This window comes from Trichechus manatus, unplaced genomic scaffold (genome assembly GCF_000243295.1).
Source record: "Trichechus manatus latirostris isolate Lorelei unplaced genomic scaffold, TriManLat1.0 scaffold00002, whole genome shotgun sequence".
In the NCBI taxonomy this organism is placed as follows: Eukaryota; Metazoa; Chordata; class Mammalia; order Sirenia; family Trichechidae; genus Trichechus; species Trichechus manatus.
Window position 1 is genome coordinate 38162621 of NW_004443938.1, and position 23351 is coordinate 38185971.

A 23351-nucleotide genomic window follows, 5' to 3' on the forward strand; every position below is an offset into this window, starting at 1 on the left:
TTAAGGTAATTCACTGGGGGAAAGGAAAATCTTTAATAAATAGTGCCAAAATAATTGGAATATTTATATTTTTTAAAAAAAAAAAAAGAACCTCAATCCCTTCTTCATACCATATACAAAATTGAACTCAAAGTAAAGCATGCATCCAAATGTAAGAGCCCAAATTATAAAACTTCAGAAGAAAATATAGGAGAAAACCTTTGTGGCCTTGAGTTAGACAAGGACTTCTTACATATGACACAAAAAGCATAAAAGTAAATGTAATAAACTGGACTGCATTAAAATTTATAACTTCTCCTCAAAAACATCTATCAGATAATAGACTTCTGTTTAGAATATATAAGATAATGTTATAACTCTATAACCAGAAAACAACCTGACTAAAAGTGGGTTCACAAGAGATTTCAGCAGACACGTCACCAAAGGTGGTATATATGCCTATAAGCGTGATATACATGACTATAAGAGTGATATGTATGCCTGTAAGTGTGAAATATATGCCTATAAGCGTGATACACATGCCTGTAAGCGTGATACACATGACTGTAAGCATGATACACATGCCTGGAAGCGTGATACACATGCCTGGAAGCGTGATACACATGCCTGGAAGCATGATATACATGCCTATAAAAAAAACCAAACCTGTTGCCAACGAGTCGATTCTGACTTATAACGACCCTATAGGACAGAGTAGAACTGCCCCATAGGGTTTCCAAGGAGCAGCTGATGGAGTCAAACTGCCAGCCTTTTGATTAGCAGCCATAGCTCTTAACCACTGCCCCACCAGGACTCCATATATGCCTATAAGCATATGTAAAGAGGTGCTCAACATTATTAGTCATTAGGGAAAATCAGATTAGACTTGAATGAGATACCACTACTCATTGAATTCAAATGCTTAAGATTAAAAAGACTGAAACTTTTCCAATTTTTGTATTTTTATATAAATGTAATATAGTTTCTTTATTATATGTAAAATAATATAGTAAACACACGTACATAAATATTTTATGTTTTTATTGGAAAAGCTGTAGAGCAACTGGGATTTTCATACATCACTGGTGGGAATGCAAAATGATATAGCCACTTTGGAAAACAGTTTGGCAGTTAACTTTTAAAGTTAAAGATACATTTACCATACATCCTAGAAATCCCACAAACATTTACCCCAAAGAAATGAAAACATAAATCCACACAGAGACTTGTACATGAATATTCATATCGTTGTTTATATTCTTTTCCAAAAATTGAAAACCCAGTCTAAGGAGATGTGAGGATAGCGAGACTTCGTCTTACATACTTTGGACATGTTATCAGGAGGGATCAGTCCCTGGAGAAGGACATCATGCTTGGTAAAGTGGAGGGTCAGCAGAAAAGAGGAAGCCCCTCAACGAAATGGATTGACACAGTGGCTGCAACAATGGCTTAAACAAAACAACGATTGTGAGGAGGGCACAGGACGAGGCAGTGTTTCCATTCTCTTATATATTGGGTTGCTATGAATCGGAACTGATTCCGTGGCACCCAGCAAGAACAGCACCTTGAGTGGATAAACAAATGGTAGTATAGCTGTACGATGAAATGAAAACCAAAAACCAAGCCAGTTGCTGTCGAGTCAATTCCAACTCATAGTAACCCTATAGGACAGAATAGAACTGCCCATGGGGTTTCCCAGGCTGTAAATCTTTACAGAAGCAGACTGCCACATCTTCTTCCGTGGAGCAGCTGGCAGGTTCAAACTGATGACGTTTCGTTTCGCAGCCAAGTGCTTAACCACTGCGCCACCTTGGCTCCTTATACAGTGAAATGTTACCAGTGGTGGAGGGAGGGGAAGAATATAACTACTGATTAAATAAAATAATGTAGATGAGTCTCAAAAGCATTATGCGAAGTGAAAGAAAGCCAGAAAGATTACATACTGTCTTATTTCATTTGTATGAAATTCTAGGAAAAGCAAAACTGTAATGATAAAAAAAGCAGATTGGTATTTTCCAGGGTTTTCAAACATATCATTTCCCAGTTCCATCATTACTAACATGGGCACATGCTGAGGCTGGTATTAAGGGGTTCATCTGCCACCATCAGGTGTGGAACATAGAGTGCTAATCATAGAACATGTTTACAAGTGTGAGAGGGCCATGTATTTGATTCTGTAACAAGAGAATAATCAGTGCCTATTAGAACAACATGTGTTTTAATATATATTATTAAAACATATAATTGTTATAATGAGCATTGATTATATCCTTTCCTCTCTGCTGCTTCTTCCCCAGGTCTGATTCTAGGCAAAGATGGTCTATAAATACGTTTAGTTTGGGGAAAAAAACAAAAATCAATGCCCGGTGGTCAGTGGTTAACAGCTCAGCTGCTAACCCAAAGGTCGGTGGTTCGAATCCACCAGCCCCTCCTTGGAAACCCTATGGGGCAGTTCTACTCTGTCTTATAGGGTTGCTATGAGTCGGAATCAACAGCATCAGGTTTGGTTTTTGGTTATTATAATCATTAATGTTCATAATTATTATAATTGGCATTGATTATTATTTTGTTACAGAATCAAATACATGGCCTTATGGCAGTTGTAAACATGTTCTATGTTAGCACTCTATGTTCCACACCTGATGGTGTCGTATGAGCCCCTCAATACCAGCCTGTCTTGGCACCACAAATAATCAATGGATATTAGGAGAGGAGCCCTGGTGACGCAGTGGTTAAGTGTTTGGCTGCTAACTGAGAGGTCAGTGGTTTGAACCCACCATCAGCTCTGTGGGAGAGAAGACTTGGCAGTCTGCTCTCATAAAGATTACAGCCTAGGAACCCTGTGGGGTGGTTCTACTCTGTCCTTTCGGGTATGAGTAGGAATCAACAGCACACAACAACACTTGTTATAGGGAAATTGAAGTGTAGGAACTTATGAGTCTTTTGGCCCTTGTGCCTCCGTAGGGACTCTTCATCAACACACCCTCATGGAGTACTCAGAAAAGGTTTTCCCACTCCAGTTTGATGAATGGAAGGTTGTCAGTAGTCCATATAATGACTGAACCTGCTCTGGGACTTCATAAATGATTCTGTTGCCTAACCTGACTCCTCCCTACTTTCCTTCCAAACACGCACCTGTCTTCAGATACATAAGCATACACTGACCTCATACTTGCGTAAGACTCATTAAAGTTGCAGTATTTAGTGTACCAGAAGCAAACTAACACACAGTTTCTTGGGTCTGGGGCTTTGGGTGTCGTGAGGTGCACAGTGGGCCTGCAGGTGACCCACATAGTTGGTCTTCTCAGCACAGCTGAGTGCTTAAGTACTACTCCCCAAAAATGTGTTTTATCTTTTGTGAATGATTAGAATCTTCTGTCCTTCTTTCTTTCCTCTCTGCTACTTCTTCCCCGTATCTGATTCTAGGCAAAGATGGTCTATAAATATATTTAATTTAGGGCGGAGGGGAACTGGGTTTAAGTCCAGATTCTACCACTTACTAGTTTACTTGACTTCAGGCAAGTTATTAAATATCTCTGAACATCAATTTCCACATTTATAAAATGAAAATAAGAATATATGCCCTCACAGGATTATCGTAAGGATACAGTGAAGTAACACATGTAAGCCACTAGTATGCGTTTGATTCGTTTGAATTATGGTGTTGGTGAGGAGTATTGAATAGACCGTGGACTGTCAGAACAACAAACAAATCTGTCTTGGAGGAAGTATAGCCAGAACACTCTTTAAAAGCGAGGATGGCAAGACTTCATCTCAGGTACTTTGGATATGTCATCAGGAGGGACCAGTCCCTGGAGAAACACATCACGCTTGGTAAAGTAGAAGGTCTGTGAAAGAGAGGAATACCCTCAATGAGATGGATTGACACAGTGGCTGCAACAATGGGCTCAAACATAACAATGATCGTGAGAATGGCACAGGACTAGGCAGTGTTTCGTTCTCTTCTATACAGGGTTGCTCTGAGCCAGAACCAACTCAATGGCGCCTAACAACAACAACAGCATGGTACCTGGAACATGGCAGGCACTCAGTACATTTTAATTAGCTTTCCTATTCTCTGGTAGTGCCACGTAGGAGAGTAAAGGAGAGACGGTTGAGAGAAGGAAGAACTTCAAGGGAAAAAGTAAAAAGTTCCACTTTTAAATAAGTGACTTTGGCATTACATACTAAAAGTCATAAAAGATTTGTAAACCTTAAACAACATTTTGGATAGCATGTTGTAAATTAGGTACTACGCAGAGCAGTTCAGTAGGCATTGCATATGTACTACTTGAATTAGATTATCAGTACTGCCCTTATACTGTATTGTGACAGCAGTTAGTTCAAAACTTACCCAATTAAGATTGCCTGGTACATAGTATGTGGTAATAAATATTGTTAAATGAACTTAAAGGTACCAGAAAGAGTTTTGTGAACTCTAATGGAATTCCCTGCTTGAAACCCTTCTGCCTCTTCCTGTTGTCCATGTTATTGAGACTGAACAGCTTCAACTCCAGGTGCATGATCTGGCCTTTACTTACTCCTTTAGCCTCATCTCCTCCCACCCTTCTAACTAGGTTCTCACGTCTAATACCAGGCTCTTAAAATACTGAACTCTTGGGGTTTTCGCCCCTGTATTCTCACAGATGTTGTGCAATCTGGCTGAGACACACTTTCCCTCTCTTCACTGGCTAATTCCTGGTTATCATTTAGTTTTCCTACAAAGCCTAAGTTAGGTACCCCTTCTAGAAAGTAGCCTGTTTACCATTCATTGTATATTTAGCTCCTCCTGTATGGCGCAGTGGTTAAGAGCTCTGGCTGCTAACCAAAGGGTCGGCAGTTCCAATCCATCAGCTGCCCGTTGGAAACACCGTAGGGCAGTTCTGCTTTGTCCACTATTAGTTGGAATAGACTCAGCGGCGATGGGTTTGGTGTTTTTTTGTTTGTTTGTTTGTTTGTTTTTTGGTAGGGTCACTATGAGGCAGAATTGACTTGATGGTGATTGGTTTTCTGGCATTTAGGCCCTAGCATACTGCCAGGCTTATTAGGATTTCAATAAATATTTATTAAATGAACTAATCAGTACCCAAACAACCTGGAAATGCGAAGGATTATGATGGTAATTTCCTATTACATGTAATATGTAGTTGTATAACCTAGAAATTTTTAAACCCCATTATAATAGGAAAAAAATAAACAAGTTTATTCAGTGTACATGCTTCCATGTCCTACTTTATACAATGCATCAGATCCCAAGTGGGTTGATGGCTGCCCTCTTCTTTTATGAACATTAAAAAAAGCTATACTATGAGGGATTTTAAAATGCTTTTGTAGCCACTGCCATATCATTTTGATTTGAGTTTTTCAAAAGAAAAAAAATTAAGTATAGTGATTACTGTAACAACACAAAGGAAGATTCTCATAGAGAGGCTTTTCCTCATAAATGTGTGTCTAGTGAAAATAAGCTTATAAGAGTATTTTAGAAAGGCAGCCAAAAGGTTTATTTATAGAGATTGTTGTTATAAAATACCAAAATATATATGTGCTTATAGGGAAATTTACCTCAAAAAAAGACATTAACTATAAACCAAGTGATCACAAGGAAGGTGTGCGATCAAGTTGTTCTATTGAGCTTTCCCTTTGTGTAAAACTATAAACATTTTGAAGAATTATTTTTCAGATACATCTGCTTAGCCCAGAGAATGGGATCTAAAGGTAGCATAAAGCAATTCTAAGAAAGTGAATGGTGTATGAGCTTTTTTTTTATTTGCTTCACAAGTAATTTACTTAAAAAAAAATTACATCTGCTATTTTGAAGCTAATCTTAGTGTATTGAATGCTTTTAACCATTTCTCAGTCCCACAGTCTTTTATCTTGCTTCTCCTGCTGTGTTCCCACCACCCCTGATCCCATTAGCAAACCTTGAGACAGCCTCAGAGTTACCAAAGTACTGCTTTGGTTTCAGCTGCTCTTCTGCAAGAGGAAGTGAATGTTGGGGGTTTTCTCTGTGGTACAGTTGTGATAAAGCTGTGGTGGTCTTATCTCTCTTGTAGGTAGTGGCTCTTTATGACTACACAGCAAATCGATCAGATGAACTAACCATCCATCGCGGAGACATTATCCGAGTGTTTTTCAAAGATAATGAAGACTGGTGGTATGGCAGCATAGGAAAGGGACAGGAAGGTTATTTTCCAGCTAATCATGTGGCTAGTGAAAGTAAGTTTTATGCTCCCTTCCTGGATTACTAATATGGTATAACTGATAGTCCAAGATTTTATCATTTTCTGCCCTTTAATTTACTGTCTTTATAACTTTGCATATGTCTACCAATGGGTATTGCTTTTCATGTGCATGATAAATAAATAAATAAGGATGGGGAGGGGGCACTGGTATAGTAGAAAGGTGTCACATTCTGAGATTGGGATATTTGCTTCACTGACTTCTCTTCTCATCCCAGGGAACCTGCCCCTGTCTAGCTACCAACTTTCTTCTTCAGCCCCCTTGCCCTGCTGCCTGCTTCACACACACTGTTGTCAGCTCTTCCCTTGCCACAGTGACTCCTCAGTTAACAGGCATCTTAGAACCTCTGGTTCCCCGACTCCCACTCTTTTAATTTGTATACTTCAGTCCTAGCCAGTTACCTGCTAACACAAACTACGGTAAATTGTTTCATTCCCAAGTAAGTGAGCGTTAAGCCCTCATTTATCAAAGGCAAAAAAAAAAAAAAAAGAAGAAGAAATTCTAAATACGAGTTTCTGAAAGCTATAGAGTCACTACTAGGCCTTGAGAGGTGAAAACAGAACTGCTGTTAGAGAGGGTCTGAAAATAAATTGAAAGACTATCATGAAAGGGGAGCAGTAAGTAGTGCTTCAGAAGAATGCATCCTTTCAGCAGTTAACTTGATAGTGGTAGGAAAGCACAATACTCCAGGGTCGGGAAAACCGAACTCTAGTCCCAGCTCAACAAGTAATACTGCTATGCCTCAGTTTCCTCCTATAAAATGAGGAAGTTGAGCCATATCATCTGTAACCTTACTTCTAGAAATACATCTTATGGTTCTGATTTAAAGTGTATCATAGGCAGTCTTGACATTGAGAACACTCTGTTTTGAATACTTTGTAAGTCTTTTGTTTCTGCAAAGAAGTAATTGTTATGAATAAAACTGGTTTTCAGGGTAGGCCATGAAACCCCACTTAACCTAAAATATGGCTGAACGAAAGTAGTGTTGATCCCTAACCTGAATTTTGAATTTTGAGAACAAAAGGAATGAAGGAAAGGAGAAGTAATTTCTTCCATAAATACTGGGTGCTAGGCTAGGCCTAAACAAGTTATTTGTCTTTGGTACCGGCCCACTACCCTTTCTGCTTCCTGGTGTTTCCCCATGTCCCCCCTCCCCCCCAAGACTCTCAGGCTGCTGTAGGCCTCATGGCAGCGCCTTCTTGAACTCACCTGCTTCTTCCAGCAAACTGCTCCCCTCGAAAGTACTGAGCGCCTTAAAAAGACCCACTTCTCACTCCCATAACAGAATTCTTAATTTCCTCTATACCACTGCTTTAGTCCTTTTTCTGCGAATAGTGAATGACTGATTGCTCTTTAACTCTATCAGAGTCATATTTTTATGTTTAAAAGAGGATGCATAATGGAGAAGACTAAGGCAATGTGGGAAGAAGAAATTTTAGGACAGTTTAATTCCCAGGTAGGTGTAAGACAACATCTAAGTCGTCTCCCATAAACTGAGCCCTTCAAACTTCAGAACCCCCAGATTGTCTTTAAATATCCAAGCTCCTTCCCTTCCCCTCCCAGTGATGGCTCTTCACTGGATCGACAGCTTCGGTTCAGCAGGGGCAGTTCTGTCTTTAAATCAAGAGCTGCCTGTGCAATTGTAGCCACCCTGGAGTATATCTGTAACTTAAACTAGCTGTTACAATCCACTGTTCCTTTCAGGTACAAGTGTAAACTTTTAAAATATTTTTCACTTGACAATATAAAATGATTGTGTATTCCTGGGCAGGATGGTATGAAGTGGTTTAATTTTAGAATCGAGTTTGCAGAAATAACATCTTTGGTTTGCACATTGAGATGCTCTAGATATTTAATCTACAGTAGGTTAAAATGCAATAAAATTTGTTTTCTCTCCGTAATAATCAGAGTGACACTTCTGAAACACACTGCGGTAATGCTTGGTGGCTGCATGCAGAAATTAATTCCATGTCTCAAAAAGTGACCATCCTTTGACTGCCATGGTCCCTTATTGTATCCCAGAATAACTGATGGTTTCTTTTGGCAGCACTTACTGTTTGGTGAAAGCCTTGCAAGGGGCATAACAAGTAGAAAACCCGAGAATATAATGACTGAATTCTCACACTTCATTGAGGGTTATTTTCTTTTTCCTTTTTATCCTACTCTCTACCTGTGTTTAACAAAAACTCACCTGCCCGGTTTTAACGTTAGAGAAAGATGACTGTCAGAAGCACATTCCATTCTAAAAATTAGTAGGAGAAATCGTCTTTTATCTTGATGTGAAGTCAGATGCGCAAAGCAAACAATCTAAGGGAGTATATATGAACAGAATTTCTATGAACTGTTCAGCTGAGAGCCATGTTGTCTAATAGAGCAACACGGTAGAATGAGTTGCTACCTCATTGTTATAGAAGGACTTATCCCTTTTTATCTTAAGCTCCTAAGCTCCTAGAAAGAAAAACTTGATCAGCTTCCTTAATCATATCAGACACCCTTTTCAGTAAGAGATAAAGAAACCCAATGATAAAATTAACCCATACACAAAGCTAATTAGTATATTTCAAAACCTCAGTTTTAGAATTTTGATCAACTATATTTTAGCAGTTTCTCTCAATTCAGAGTTGCCCAAGTAATTTAGCCAAAATAGATTTTCTTTTTTTAGCCCTTTAAGAAGCTCAACATATCTCTTCAGATTCAACACCGGATTTCTCACCACCTGAAGAAAATACCCTGTATAGTCCTAGCTCCATGCTTATTCAATTCATTCCATCCTCCAGAATTATCAGGAGCCCTGGTGGTGGAGTGATGAAGCACTTGGCTGCTAACCAAAAGGTGGGCGGTTTGAACCCACCAGCTGCTCTGCGGGAGAAAGATGTGTTAGTCTGCTTCCATAAGGATTTGCAGCCTTGGAAGCCCTAGGAGGCAGTTCTACTCTGTCCTATAGGGTCACTGTGAGTCAGAATCGACTTGATGGCAGTGGGTTGAGTTTTGGTCCCAAATTATCCTTTCTTTACACATTGACCTGGCAGAATCCTACCTGTTCTTCAGAGTTTGATACCTTTACCACTCTTTCATTAAGGATTTGTCATCCCCACATCAGAATTTATCTTTGTTATTATCACTCTTTAAAATTATGTCACATTCTATTTTATCTTACAGTTATTTGTGAAGATATTTGTCTCTGACCAGACTGTAAGCTCCTTGAGAGCAAAAACTGTCTCTTGATCATCTTCATACCTCCCCCAGCAGTACCTACCAGTTAACTTTGCATATAGCGTGTACCTGGTAAATGTATATTGAAATAAAATAAGCATTTGCATGACCACATAGTAAGTGAAAATGATGCCTTCTACATTTCTGAAACCCTGACAGAGGATAGTCTGCTGAACAGTACTTTGCAGTCATAAGTTATGTTCTTTTGATAACTAATGTTTATGACTACACATTGCCATAACAATAGTTCTAGTAGATTATTGTTATATCAAGGAATTGAGTATCAATTTCATAACCCACCCCCCTCAATTGTTGGTTTCTTTTCTCCATGGAACAGTGCGCATCCATTTGATTCTGTGAACTCATTTTTTAATTCCAGCACTATATCAAGAACTGCCTCCAGAGGTAAAGGAGCGTTCCCCTCCTTTAAGCCCCAAGGAAAAAACTAAAATGGAAAAACCTTCTTCAGCTTCTCAAAAGGTAAGTGTTTTCAAGAATATGAGTTACATATGTACTTTGATTTCTCACTCTCTCTGGATAAAATATGACTTTATTTTTCATGCTTATAATTTTTCATTGCTTAAATTATTTTTTTCATTTGATCCTGGCACCAACTTTATGACGTATATAAAGCAAATGTTGTTATAGCTGTTTTCCAGGCGAGGAAAGAGGAGGCTCAGAGAGATGAAAGCACACCCCCAAATCACAGCCGAAGTGATAGGACAAGGACCCAAAGTGTAATTTGTGACTTTAAGTGTGATGCTGTCTCCATTCTGCTCTTGTTTCTATAACAGTGATGCTGACACTGTCATCAGCCCACCTGGGGGCTACACATTAGGCCTAAGGTCCCTGGAATCCACAGAGTAAAATGTTCTGTCTTCCTGGAGCATTCCTTTTACTTGCTAGTAATTTTAAATATTTTTAAGTTAAACATTAAATATGGATGGATAATCAACCAAAGAAGTATTGTGTTTTTTGGTCTGTGCCATCAGATCCCTTGAGGATATCAGTCAGTATTCTTCTGCTGTTAGTAGTACTTTGGTAAAAAAAAAAAAATTAAGCACTGTACCATCATATATATTGCTTATTAAACTTGCTTTAATGTGTGATGTTAGCTCTTGCCTTAGATTAAATAGCCTGGCTTCCTCTTTACTCCATAAACTGACATCAATTTTTTTTTTTGTTTTACAAATACTGTATCGTGACAAAGTTTTGAGAGTTGAACCTGTCGCGTGTCGTTCAGTCATTCACTATGTGTTTATTGAGCTGCTTCCATGCCAAGCACTGTGTTAATCCTCACTGAAACAGGAGTGAGTAGGCAAGGCACTTAACCTTGAGGCGCTTACAAGGTTACTAGTTAGTGAGGCACCTGTAAGCAGGGAATTTCAATAGAATGTGGTAGGAACTGTAATAAAAATATGTGCATGATGCATTCAGAACATACAGGGAGAAACCTTCTAAATCTACCCTAGGGTTGTGGGGGGAATCGAGGAAAAGTTCCCAGAGGCAGTAATGCTTGAACTGAGGCTTCTAGGATGAAAAAGTATGGAATAACTTGAGTAAGTTGTGAAAAAGTATGGAATAACTTGAGTAAGAGAGTCATTGGAGTGGAATACCATGGAATCTCAGCCAGATTGGAAAAACCATGAAATCAGGAGAGAGTTGGCAGACTTAGAAAGCAACGTTCTCACTAGATTTCAGTAAGCTACCTGGTGGAAGCATGGTGTCATAGTAAAGGAGTTTTTTATTGTTTATTAGGTGCCATCGAGGCATTTCCCACTCACAGTGACCCTATGTGCAACAGAATGAAACACTGCCTGGTCCTGTGCCATCCTTACAGTCGTTGTTTTGTTTGAGCCCAGTGTTGCAGCCACTGTGTCAGTCTGTCTCATCGAGGGTCTTCTTTTTCGCTGACCCTGTACTCTACCAAGCATGATGTCCTTCTTCCGGGACTGGTCCCTTCTGATAACATGTCCGAAGTACGTGAGACAAAATCTCACCATCCATGCTGCCAGGGTGCACTCTATCTGTTTCTTCCAAGACTGACTGGTTCATTCTTCTATCAGTCCATGGTATAGTCAATATATATTCAATACCATAATTCAAAGATAAAGGAATTAGTAAGCCGGAATTATAGAGTTTAAAGCCAGAAACTCCTTTGTTTGCTTAATATTCAGGTGTTAAGCTGCTCCAGGCTTTGATAAATTCAGAGCATGTACATAAGAGCTGAAGTGAAATTGTTGTTGTTTGCGGCCACTGATTCCACACTAACTCATGCTGAACCTATGTACAACAGAACAAAATGTTGCCCAGCCCTGCATCATCCTCCCAGTCGCCAGCGAGGACATGTTATGATTGAGGAACTAGAACCTATCTTGTTGGACAGGTTGTGCTCTTGGGCATTAAAATTGCAGGAGTTGGGATGAAGAGGAAACTGAAACAAAAAACCATAGACGTCGAGTCGATTCCAGCGCATAGCGACCCTATAGGACAGAGTAGAACTGCCCCAGAAGGTTTCCAGGGAGCTAAATTTGAACTGCCAATGTTTTGGTTAGTAGTGGAGCTCTTAACTACTGTGCCACCAGGGCTCCACTGAAACAAAAGAAGTTCTTAATTCCTGTGTTAGTGCAGAACTTCTCAACTTTAGCTTTACATTGAAAATCACCTGAAGAATGACAGAGTAAATAAATACTGATGCCTGTCCCCACCCCCTACAAATTGGTTTAATTGGCTTAGAATGGGACCTAGGCATGAGTAGATTTCAAAAGCTTCCCAGGTCATTTCAGCTTGGAACCAACATTGAGAACCATTGTAGTAGAGTGACCACAAAGTCCAAAGGTAACAGCTGCAAAGAGAAGTAGAGGGTATTTGTTATAGCCAGGTGTCAAGACACCCAAGGAGGAGTGCTCATGGAAGTATAATAGCCTCAAAACAGCAGCAAGGGACAAAGAGGAGGCCAGTGTTAACTCCTGGCCCCATGGTTCACAGTTAAGCATATGAGAATGAACAGCCTATGTTAAAAGTAACTGAAAGAAAAATGGTTTCCCGGTAAAACGACAAGTTTCAGATACAACAAGGATATACAGTGACGTTTGACTAAGATAGTATGGGGACTGCAAGGGATATAGTCAAAAGGATTGGCGAGGAACTTGACTATGGACAGACGTTGCACATGTAATACTACCCGTTGTTTGGAATTCAGATTTAAGAATTCAGGAAGATACTAATCTAAATGTACAACCTAAAGACATTTAATGCAGGGGAAGCATTAATAACATTGGTACAGGGAGTCACTGTGCAACTAACAGTATTTTTAGTCCATGTCAAGAACTATGGAAGATGCTGTGGAAATACAAGTACATGTAGTGACCTACTGGTATCCCTGACTGGGCATCATGCTAACCTTCGGAGTTGAGGTTACCTAACCCCCACCTCTAAGTGTGTTCCTCTCCAAAACCCTGGGGATAATTCTGCCTCATTCACAGGCGACATAAAGAACTCTGTCCGAATCTTACCGACTCCCTGTGGAACTGGCTTTGCTCCTTCCTCTTCCTGATCCACCTGTGTTTCTATGGGTGGGGACCTCTTACTTGCTTCCCAAGACTACCCAGTTCTCATGGCCTGTGCCACTGCTCCACTTGCTTACTGCAGCATAGTCTTAGTTTGGACTGTAGGGTGATGTTTTCTTCTTTTTATCTTGTGTAGCTTTTCCCTCACAGACTGATCTCTTTGTTTCAAACATATCTTTATATCCCAGCAGACCAACTCTTCAGATATCCAGCTTGACCCTTGAAATCTGCTTCTGATCAGTCCCACTGCTGCCCAAACCCTAGTTCTGGTAGATCTCAAGGAACTTAACAGACATGCAAAGAAAGCAAAACACTTTTAAAAATAAAGTAGGTAAAGCAAGGGAGTTGCAAAGGATACGAATCCATTTGGGCAAGGGAATAAAAAGTTCTCGTGGAAGAGATGGAACTTGAATTAGACGTTAAAGTTTAAGATGCATGGATTTATTTTGTTGAAGATCATGATTTGATCTGCTTTATCTGAATCCATGTGTTAGAACAGAACCCTACATACTTTTTGTTCCTCTTAGGAATGCATCATGTATATAGTTAGACAGTGTTTTACTTCCCTGTGGGGGAAAAAGGTATAAGGAAAGATCTATGCTTATGTAAAAAGTAGTCCCTGAGAAATGTTAATATTGTCAAAATACCTTGGGTACACTCTGAGTCGTGAAGTTAACAGCCAGCCCCTTGAGAAATGTGTAACTGAGCTTCCTTAGCACCTGACACAGTTACATGTCTTAAGTGTAGTTCCTTTATCAAATATATATGGTTTGATTGTTATCGAGATCCTGCTTTATAAACATACCACAGATTCTACCAGATGCATAATTTCATGTGTAGTCTTATTTTTATTATCATACGTAAGATGTGTTCTTGTTAAAAAAAGAAAAGAACATGAAAGCTAGTCTCTGCTAAGGGACTAGAACTGTGGGAGATCTGAGTTCATGGGACGATAGAACTGATGACATGGACGGGACCTGGGAGATCATCGCGGGTGATTCTGATTAGCTTCATTTTACAGATGAGGAAACAAGATCCAGAAAAATTATAAGACACGCGTTTAGAATGACACTGCTAAGTAGAAGCATGGCTAAGATGGGGTCCCCGGCCTCCGTTTTCTCAGGCCAGTGAGTGGCCTTTTTCCTCCACCACCAGTGAAAGACACAGACAGCTGTTGCTTACATAGTTAGCTGAGTTTTGAGTCACATCGGTTTTTTACATCCTTGTTTTATGTTTGTTTCATTGTACGCTTCTTATGGAAGTTTTTAGAATTATATTCTCTCTACTTTTTTTTTTAATAACGAAAAAAAGGAGAGAAACTTCAGTAGTTTTCTTTCTTTTAATTATTTCTATTCAATCCATAGAATAAGAAGTAAAATTATACCTCTTAACAGCTTGGCAGCTGCTGAATCTTATAAGTTCTTCCAAGTGGAACACACCTGCTCTGTTGCTGTGTGTGCCAGGTACCTTCCAACATTTCATCTTGTCATTGCAGTGTTGGTGGGTGATGGCAGCATTTGTTGCTGGTTCTTCCAGTGTAAGAGGAGGGGGGAAGGCTTGAGTTAGTTATTCCCCATGATAGAACCCCAACCAAATCAATAACTCCCTAAACCACAGGGGAGTGGGAGTAGGAGAATGTTTTCCTCCATGGTCATTCCAGAACGTTTTTCTAATTATGCTGTAAATTTGCATCTAATAAAAGAAAGACTGTTGGTACTGTCAGTGAGGAAAGTAATTCAGAAGCTTTGAAAACAGTAGTGCTAACAACTTTGGAACCTTGGTTTATTTTTTTGTTTGGATTTTGGACTTTTTTTTTTTTTTTTTTTTTAAGAGCTTTATTTTTGATAGCCTAAATATTAACCTATATCATTCATTTATTTGGGGAAAAAAAAGTTATTGTTAAAATCTTTTTCTTTTTGTATTTTCAATTATTTTTAGTTATTCTATGATAAAAATAATATATGCTCATAGTTTAAAAAATTCAACCAGTAAAGAATAGTGTAAAATGAAAAATAAAAGTCCCCCGCCCTGCTAACACTCATCTTTACTCTAGCTGCTTCTTGCATATCCTTCTAAAAATGTTCTCTGCATATATAAGCATGTTGTTAGTTGCTGTCGAGTCCATTCCGACTCATACATGTCTGTTCCTTGTTTTTATGAGACTGGAATCATAACTTCATGTTTTCTTTTTTCTTTCACCTTTCGCCAATATATACTGGATATTTTATTACCACAGACAGTTCTATTTTTTAACAGTTTCATGGTATTAAAATGCTCAGGTTTTTTCTTTTTTTTAATTCTTAAAATTAGGCCCAGGTTTTTTTTAGTTTTTTTTTTTTTCCCCCTGAAAATGCTGTTTTCCTTTTTTTTATTTCTACAAATTGGAACCCAAAATAGAAAAGTACCTTCTATAAATGTTTCAACACTGACACAACCGGTATGTTTTTCTATAAATGCCAGATGTATAGTAATTATGCATGAGAATGTTAGATTATTTCTGTGACTGTGGAGGAATTACTAATCACATCTGTGTTTTTTGCGTATGTCCTCTAAAAATTCATTAAATGAATAATTGAATAATAGTTATTTGTTTTGTTATTCCAATATAATGATAAAAATATCCATGTCTCTTCCTGTGAGGAGAAGAGTTTTTTTAATTATCTTCAGTGTTTTTACCAGGCATGTAGAGTTAATTCTCAAGGGCTGGAGCCTAAACCAAAATGCTTGCTCCGTTTGTATCAGGAACAGCTGTTGTCTCATCTAGTTCAGAATAAGAACAGAACACCCAAAAGCATCAGATAACTCCATGGTAGTTCCTCTTCCAGCTGAGCACACAAGCACACAAAATTTTACATCAGTAATTTTGTCAGCCCCTCAGCCCCTCAGTAGGCAGTAAATAAGTTGCCTTCAATGTGCGTGTGTTTCTCTTAGTTTGCAAAGTATCTAATTTTCATTTACCCTCTTCATCCCAAAAGTAGACAGTTCATTAAAACCTAGATTAATTGTGCTATAGATCACTATTTTTAGAAATCACATTTTTCAATTTAGTAGTCTTTTGCCAGGGGTGCATCTGAATTATTCTTAACCATAGGAGTAATGTGATTTTATTATTATATTAAATCCAACAACAGATTTATAATAGACTGGTGATTTGGGGTATGGCAAAACAGATTTTTCAAATACCTAAAAGTTAAATGTACACTAGACCATTGAAAATACAGTCATAATTATTATTGCTTCCTTCCTGTTACTAAAGAAAAATATCAGTTCACAGCTTTTTTTACTTAGTAATTCTGTTTATCAAAAATATATACATCGTTGATTTATCCCTGATTTGTCATATAAATAAGTAAAAATTTATTCCTAGATTTACTTTAAAATTTCAGAAATATTTGAAATTTTCTTTCTTTATCCGAAGAAAACTAAATCAAAACTAACTTTACACATTTCAAAGATAGTGATAAAACTAATTTGAAATCTTACCTTACAAGTAGGTTAAAACTAAAGTGCTCATTTGTGTCCCATGAAGAATCTGAATGAAGACAACACTTGTATGTATATCTTCTTTCCCCATAATTTGTTTCAATAGCATAAATATTCTGAGGAAAAAATATTAATTTTGTATTAATGTTGTGTCTTTTACCTTTGAAAAGTGTTAGTCTCAAATGTAGAGACATCACATGTCCCAATAAGAACTTGGGTGGGACCCCAGTCATATGACAGCAAAGCCAATATGAGTCACCTCACACCTCCAGATTTTACTCCTGACAGTAAAGTCCCTAAACATTCTTCACAAAGGAACTCTAAAAGCTTCCAGAGATTAATATTAGAGAATCTCTCCTAACCTGAAGGGAACCCGTAAGGTCTTGACTCTCTTGAAGGTCTGGTGACCAGTTTGATTGCTCATCTTCCCCTCGGCCATTGCATGTAGCACGTGTACCTCGGCCCTCGAGTGTAGCACGTGTACCTCGGCCCTCGCGTGTAGCACGTGTACCTCGGCCCTCGCGTGTAGCACGTGTACCTCGGCCCTCGCGTGTAGCACATGTACCTCGGCCCTCGCTTTGTCTCTTGCCCACAGCAGCAGGTTTCTGACTACTTTGGGCAGTTGTTGTCCAGGTTTCCAGGACCCTCTTTCGCTCTAGGGTGAAATCCCACGGGGCTGCTTCTCTTCTTAGCCCTTCTAGCCTGAGGACAGGACATAGACTACTGCGGGAGGTTCTATAATTAAGTGGCTGTGAGAGAATCCCCTATAGTCCCCACCCTAAAACTAGACTTGTCAAATATGTCACTTCCTTGATGTCTTCCTAACTCCTGTTACTCAGAATGTACACAAAATAACGTATGGGTGAAATTGTTTTCCTGTTTACCAACATATTGCTTATTCAGCTGATTTGAGCCTCTGAGCTTAACCACTACCACATCTCATTTTCTTACACAGATCTGCCATTAAAATTCAGTTTAGAGAATAGTAGAAATTCTCAATAAAGATTTCATAATTCTGATAAATCATTTGTAAGTTTTTGTAGCACATTCTTAATGACTTCTTAGAATCATGTACAGTGAACAATTTGGAATTTTAAAAAAACACTCATAGACTTGTTTTAGGCAAGTATAGATTTTAATCCTTGAATAATGAGTATACATAAGAGCATAAAATGATTGATGTTGTGCTCAGTCAGACCAATGTTTATGGCCCACTACTGTCTCTGACAGTGGCTCCAAAGCCACTGGGATAACTGGTGTTTGCTCTTCATGATGATGTTTTCAAAGGTTAACCAGTAACATCCCTCTAATAATCTGTTACAGATCTCAAATGTGAAAGATGCTATTGGGAGAACTTCCCACAAACCATTCCTAGCCATGAAGTGCCCATTAGAAAATGGAAGAACTGATTATTATCAGTCACCCTGACTTCTGACTTGACAATCGGCATGACTTTTTTGAGTTTTCCGACACCCTAATTCTGCTGTCCTCTTGCTTTGTTAAGCACTCTGTTTCAGGGTCTCTCAACCTTGGGATTTATTGGCATTTTGGGCAGGATAATTCTTTGTTGTGAGGGGATGTGCTGTGTACTGTAGAATGTTTAGCAGTATTCTGGCCTTTGCCTGTTAGGTGTCAGAAGCACCCTCACCCCAGTTGTGACAATCAAAAATGTCTCTAGACATTGTCGGATTTCTCCTGCGGGTGGAGGAGAAAAATATATATATAATACATACACACACACACACACACATATATATATATTAGGATATGAGCATGTCCTGTCTTTAAATTACAATGCTTTGTATTTTAAGATCTGTTAGTGAAATTTTGCTTTCATTAATCCACTCCCTACAAGTATATGAGTTAGTGGTGTTGGAGTTCGCAGTTACTCTACTTAAAAGGAACAGCTTCACATGAAGATGTATCCAGCTGTGTGAAGCTCCAGGTAATGTGTATATATAAAATTCCCCTTCATTAAATTTAGATATTGATTGACTACTGTTCATTTCCTTTGCTTGAGAAATTAACTATATGCTAATAATTAATAATTAACTGTATGCAAGACTATTCTTTTTGTTATTGTTATTACTTAGCAGTCACAATAATGTGATGATAATGGTCTCTAATTTTAACATATTTCTACTTTAAAACCAAAAAAAAAACCAAATCTGCTGCCATGGAGTCGATTCTGACTCATATGTCAAAATTGACTCAATGGCAGTGGGTTTGGGTTTTTGGTTTTTGATGCAGACAAACCACGCATACAATAAAAGATCTGTTTCAACATACTCCTTCTACTTTTTTTGTGCTTAATGAGTCTTTCTTTTACCCCTATTGCTGCTTCCCCATTCTTGTAGGTGTGTTTAAGCAACCATGTGTACCCAGCAGCCTCTTACACTGCTGTACCTGAACCCAGAGGAGAAGGAGCATTTGCTAGAACTCTGAAGAATGACATCATCTTAGTGAGGGAAATACTCTTTGCCCAAGTTATGCCACCTTGCAGCGTTACTGACTAGAAAACAGTATCATTTCCCAAGATCAGTGTAGAAAAACATGCCTGGGCCAAGATCACAAAGGCTACATATCGCCCTGTCCTTAAACTCACTGGTATAGGTCTACATTACATTTCAAATAGAATTTTTCCACAGAAACAATCTTACAATAGGGATTGCATTTACGATCACAACTTTTGTAATTACCACAGATACCGTGTATAATTATTTCATCTGGTATGACTGATAAATTTACACATTTTAAATATCATAGAACAAAAGTGTTGTTTGTGCTTGAGTATATAATGGATATAAATCTATAAAAGAAGACAACCAAAGAGCAAATATAAAAACATGATCAAATTAATTTTTTAAACTAATATGAATATGTACACATATTTAGGTGATGAGGTATCAGGAATCAACAGTTCAGATTGGGCTACAGAGAGACAAGCCAGAACCTCCCCTTGGTCGAAAGGAATCGCTCTTTCTTCCATAGTATCATAGCACATTGTATGTCTCTTACTGCGTTTTTCAACTGCGTCTCACAGCCAAGGTGTTTATGCATCTGTCTTGTCATTGCTACATTATAAGCCTTAGAGAGACTGTATCTGTTTAATATTTGTTTTGTGGGGAGGGTGCTTGAAATCCCTGTAGGATTCTAAGAATTGAGATTCAAACCAGGGATGGGAGGAAACGGTAGAGGTTGCAGTAATCCATGCTGATTCCCTACTAAACTATACTCACCAAAGTCAGCTTCAGACACCCAAGTCAAGAATTAGTCCTGAGCTGTCCTATCCCCATAAGTTGCCAGTTTGGTGTTTGCCAGATTAATAATTCTCAAACTTTGGTAGTCTCAGAATCACCTTGGGCACTTGTATAAAAATACCAATGCCCAGATCGTACCCTAGACTTGCTAATCTTTAGGAGCTACTGATTGCTTTATATTTCTGAAAGCCTCCTTTGTGAACCCAAGAGTTACGGAATTTTGCTAGAGAATACTCTTCCCACCCTGCTAGAGAAATAACATACCTACTTCAGGCCCCTTGACCTCTGGATATAAACTTCCAGTCACCCTGACTATATGGCAGTCTATAAGCCATTACACACAGCTACAAAAAACCAACGGACATCAACTTTCCAACAGTCATCATATTCCCCCCAAAGCTCCCAACTTAGTACTTTACATATAGGTTACTCTCAATAAATGATTATGATATGAATTGAGACACACTTCCCAAAAACTTGATAAATATATCAGGAACAAGATTGGAGAAGGTAGCAACCAATAATGGTAAAAAGAATAATTTGGCTGATGCACAGAAGCTATGTTGAAAAAATCTTGTGAAACTATTAAAGTATGTATTTCATAAAAATCTTTAACTTTTTCATAATAAAGATGGAGAAGGAAGAGGTCGGGCAAAGAAAAATGAGTCAAAAGGAAAAGTAACCTACTTTTTCTCCCAGCATGGCTCGTGTGTATGATTTCCTTTTTTTCTTTTCTTTCTCACTGGATGGAAATAAAAGGATTAAACATTCCTTGAAGGTAGGGGTTGTTTCTTGCTTATAATTGGATTCCCACCGTCAAGTGCAAAGCAAGAGTTCCTTAAATATTTATTGAAAGAAGGAAGGAATAGGTCCTAAACAAACAAATGGGAGAAGCTGTACTGAGGTATTCATCTCCCAAAGCAGACCTGACACGCCGTCTGAGGCATCGGCAGTGATGGTGTTGCACAGGAGGCAGAGGAGGCACATGCTGGTTTTCACCGACACACAGACTGTTGCAGTGGACTTCACAGAACTGTCAAGTTCTCCTTCAGTCTCTCCAGTTTCCTTCCCTCATATTCTACCGCTAGGGAATAATGGAGTCCCAAAAGAGGAATTGGATGACCCAAATGGCTCTTCATTTTGCAGGAATTACAAAAAAAAGGAGGTGTCATTATGGTGCTTCCTGCCTTCTTGGTTATCTACAAACAGTTTTCACTTTCCCCAGACTTAGTCACTTAGACCACCAAAAACTAAATGCATGGAAGCAGCGATATTTAGTACTGTGATGCCAGACATATATACAACACTTGGAGCATATGACTTGGCATACTTGTCTCACCAGTCCCTAGTAACTGAGTATAAACCAGTTGTCCATTGTCCTCACTTCTGCTCTAGAATTTAATCATTGCTAAAGAAAATCACATGGTTACGTTGATTGTCTCTGTGTAAGATGTGTGATTCCCATTCTGAGCGAGGCCCACGGTCTTGTTCATCTTTGTTGTTGTTCACAGTTATACCTCTTATAATCACACACAGTGAAGGGAAACTGAGGCTATGTGGTGAGAAGTGAAAGGGTTAGTTTTTAGGGGCAGTCAGGCGAGCAGGAAGGTACACTTGAGGCAGTAGGAATAGCATGTGCAAAAGCCAGAAAGTGGCCAGCACTGTTACCCATCTGAGGAACATGATCACAGTGGGAAGGAGCAAGGAATGCTTCCCACAGGAGGGAGGGGCCAGCAGAGTTGGCAGACCATGTGAAGAAGTACTCCACATCCCAACTTTCTGGGTCATTAATACTGTTGGCCCCTGCTGCTTCTCTTTCCTTAACTTTTGTAACATTGCACTTAGCTTTCTTCTTCTCTCCCATTTCTCTTTGCCTGACTCTGTAATACAGCTTTCACCAAGATGTATGTCACCTTTCTTTAATTCTTTTTCTCTAACATACTGTTTCTGGATTATCTCATTGCTTCAAATATTACTTTAGTATTTCAGATGTAACGAACAAATTCAACATCCGCAACACTGGCTGGTCTGAATTTGTTGTTAGGTGCCATCGGGTCAGTTTCGACTCATAGCCACCCTATGTACAGCAGAAGGAAATGCTTCTGGGTCCTTTGCCATCCTCCCAATCATTGTTATGCTTGAGCCCATCGTTGCAGCCACTGTGTCAGTCAGTCTCCTTGAGGATCTTCCTCTTTTTTGCTGACCCTCTATTTTACCAAGCATGATGTCCTTCTGCAGGAACTGATCCCTCCTGATAACATGTCCAAAATATGTGAGACATAGTTTCGCCATCCTTCTAAGGAGCTTTCTGGTTGTACTTCTAAAACAAATTTGTTTGTTCTTTTGGCGGTCCATGGTATATTCAGTATTCTTCACCAACACCACAATTCAGAGGCGTCAGTTCGTCTTTGGTCTTCCTTATTCATCATCCAGCTTTCGCATGTAGGTCTGAATTTACACACGTGTATTTCCAGCTGCCTACTAGAAATTTCCACATAGATACCATTCTGGACTCTGGTTTAATATGTCATCTTGGCTGGAGGTGAGGGTGCAAGGTTGAAAGCAGAAGAAGCTGAACCTGCACAGGAACTGAGAAGGTCCTTGTATGAATGTTAAGGAGCTGGATTTTACCCTGTAGGTAGTAAGATGCCATCAAAGGATTTAAAGCAGTGAGATGACATGACCAAGCTGATTGTTTCAAAAGCTCATTCTAGAAGCTCTGGAGAGAAAAGACTGGAAAAAGCAGTACTGGAGGAAATAAGATGAGTAGGGCTCTTGCAGTAATCTAGGTCAGAAATAGTGAGGAGCTAGGATTTGGTGACAATCTATGTAAAGGAAAAAGGGAAATCTAGGTTTCTGATTGGAACATCTCAGGGTATGAGAATATGGAAAGAACTTCAGTTTGGGGCATGTGAAGTTTGTGGTACTTGTGCAGCAGCCACTTGCAGATGTCTCACACGCATCTATGGGGCTTAGGAGAAATTTGCTGAAAACTCAGATTTGCAAGGTAGTTTTGGTGAAATTTTATGGATCCAAGTGTATTTTCAGAAAAACTGTTGTGTTTAAACTAGCTTTGCTGAAAACGAATGATTGCCAAGTCATTTTGATGACAACTCAAGATCTGGATTCAGAGTATTAATTTGAAGATCATTAGCATAAACCTGAACGGAACCTGGTGCACAGTGGGTTAAGCACTCGGCTGCTAACTAACAGGTCGGTGTTCAAATCCACCAGCCGTTCTGTGAGACAAAGGTGCGGCTGTCTTGGAAACCCTACAGGGCAGTTCTTCTCTGTCCTGTATGGTCGTTGTGAGTCAGAATCAACTCAACTCAGCGGCAAGGTAGCGTCAATGTACTGGTTGAATCCACGTGAATAGACAAGTATAAAGAATGAAACAAAGAACAGAAGACAGAGCCATAAGGAACGCCAGTTTTTTAAGAGTGAACTGAGAGAAAAGAGCTTGGGAAAGATGTTGCTGTGGAGTAGCCACAGCCCCTTGCTTTCTTGCCGGTAGTGATTTCCATTCTCCCCACTACCAGTCTCTGATGCACCTTTTACCTGCCTTCTGGAGATACCTTCCTAACGTAAAACCAAGTCATGTGACTCA

At 39.1% G+C, this 23351-nt stretch overlaps 1 protein-coding gene across 11 annotated transcripts in view; it reads left to right on the forward strand.

The window, feature by feature from the left end:
* The window catches only part of AHI1 (Abelson helper integration site 1), a 225809-nt gene that overhangs the window by 181849 nt on the left and 20609 nt on the right, over window positions 1-23351 (forward strand). For 6 of the 11 annotated variants that reach the window (XM_023729901.1, XM_023729897.1, XM_023729908.1 and 3 more), the window contains 2 exons: window positions 6033-6195; window positions 9812-9912. In XM_023729901.1, the coding sequence (XP_023585669.1) occupies window positions 6033-6195; window positions 9812-9912 (264 nt within the window). Of the gene's footprint in view, window positions 1-6032; window positions 6196-9811; window positions 9973-23351 lie in introns of those variants that run through there. The other 5 variants (XR_002823803.1, XM_023729916.1, XM_023729920.1 and 2 more) reach the window with 4 other exon arrangements.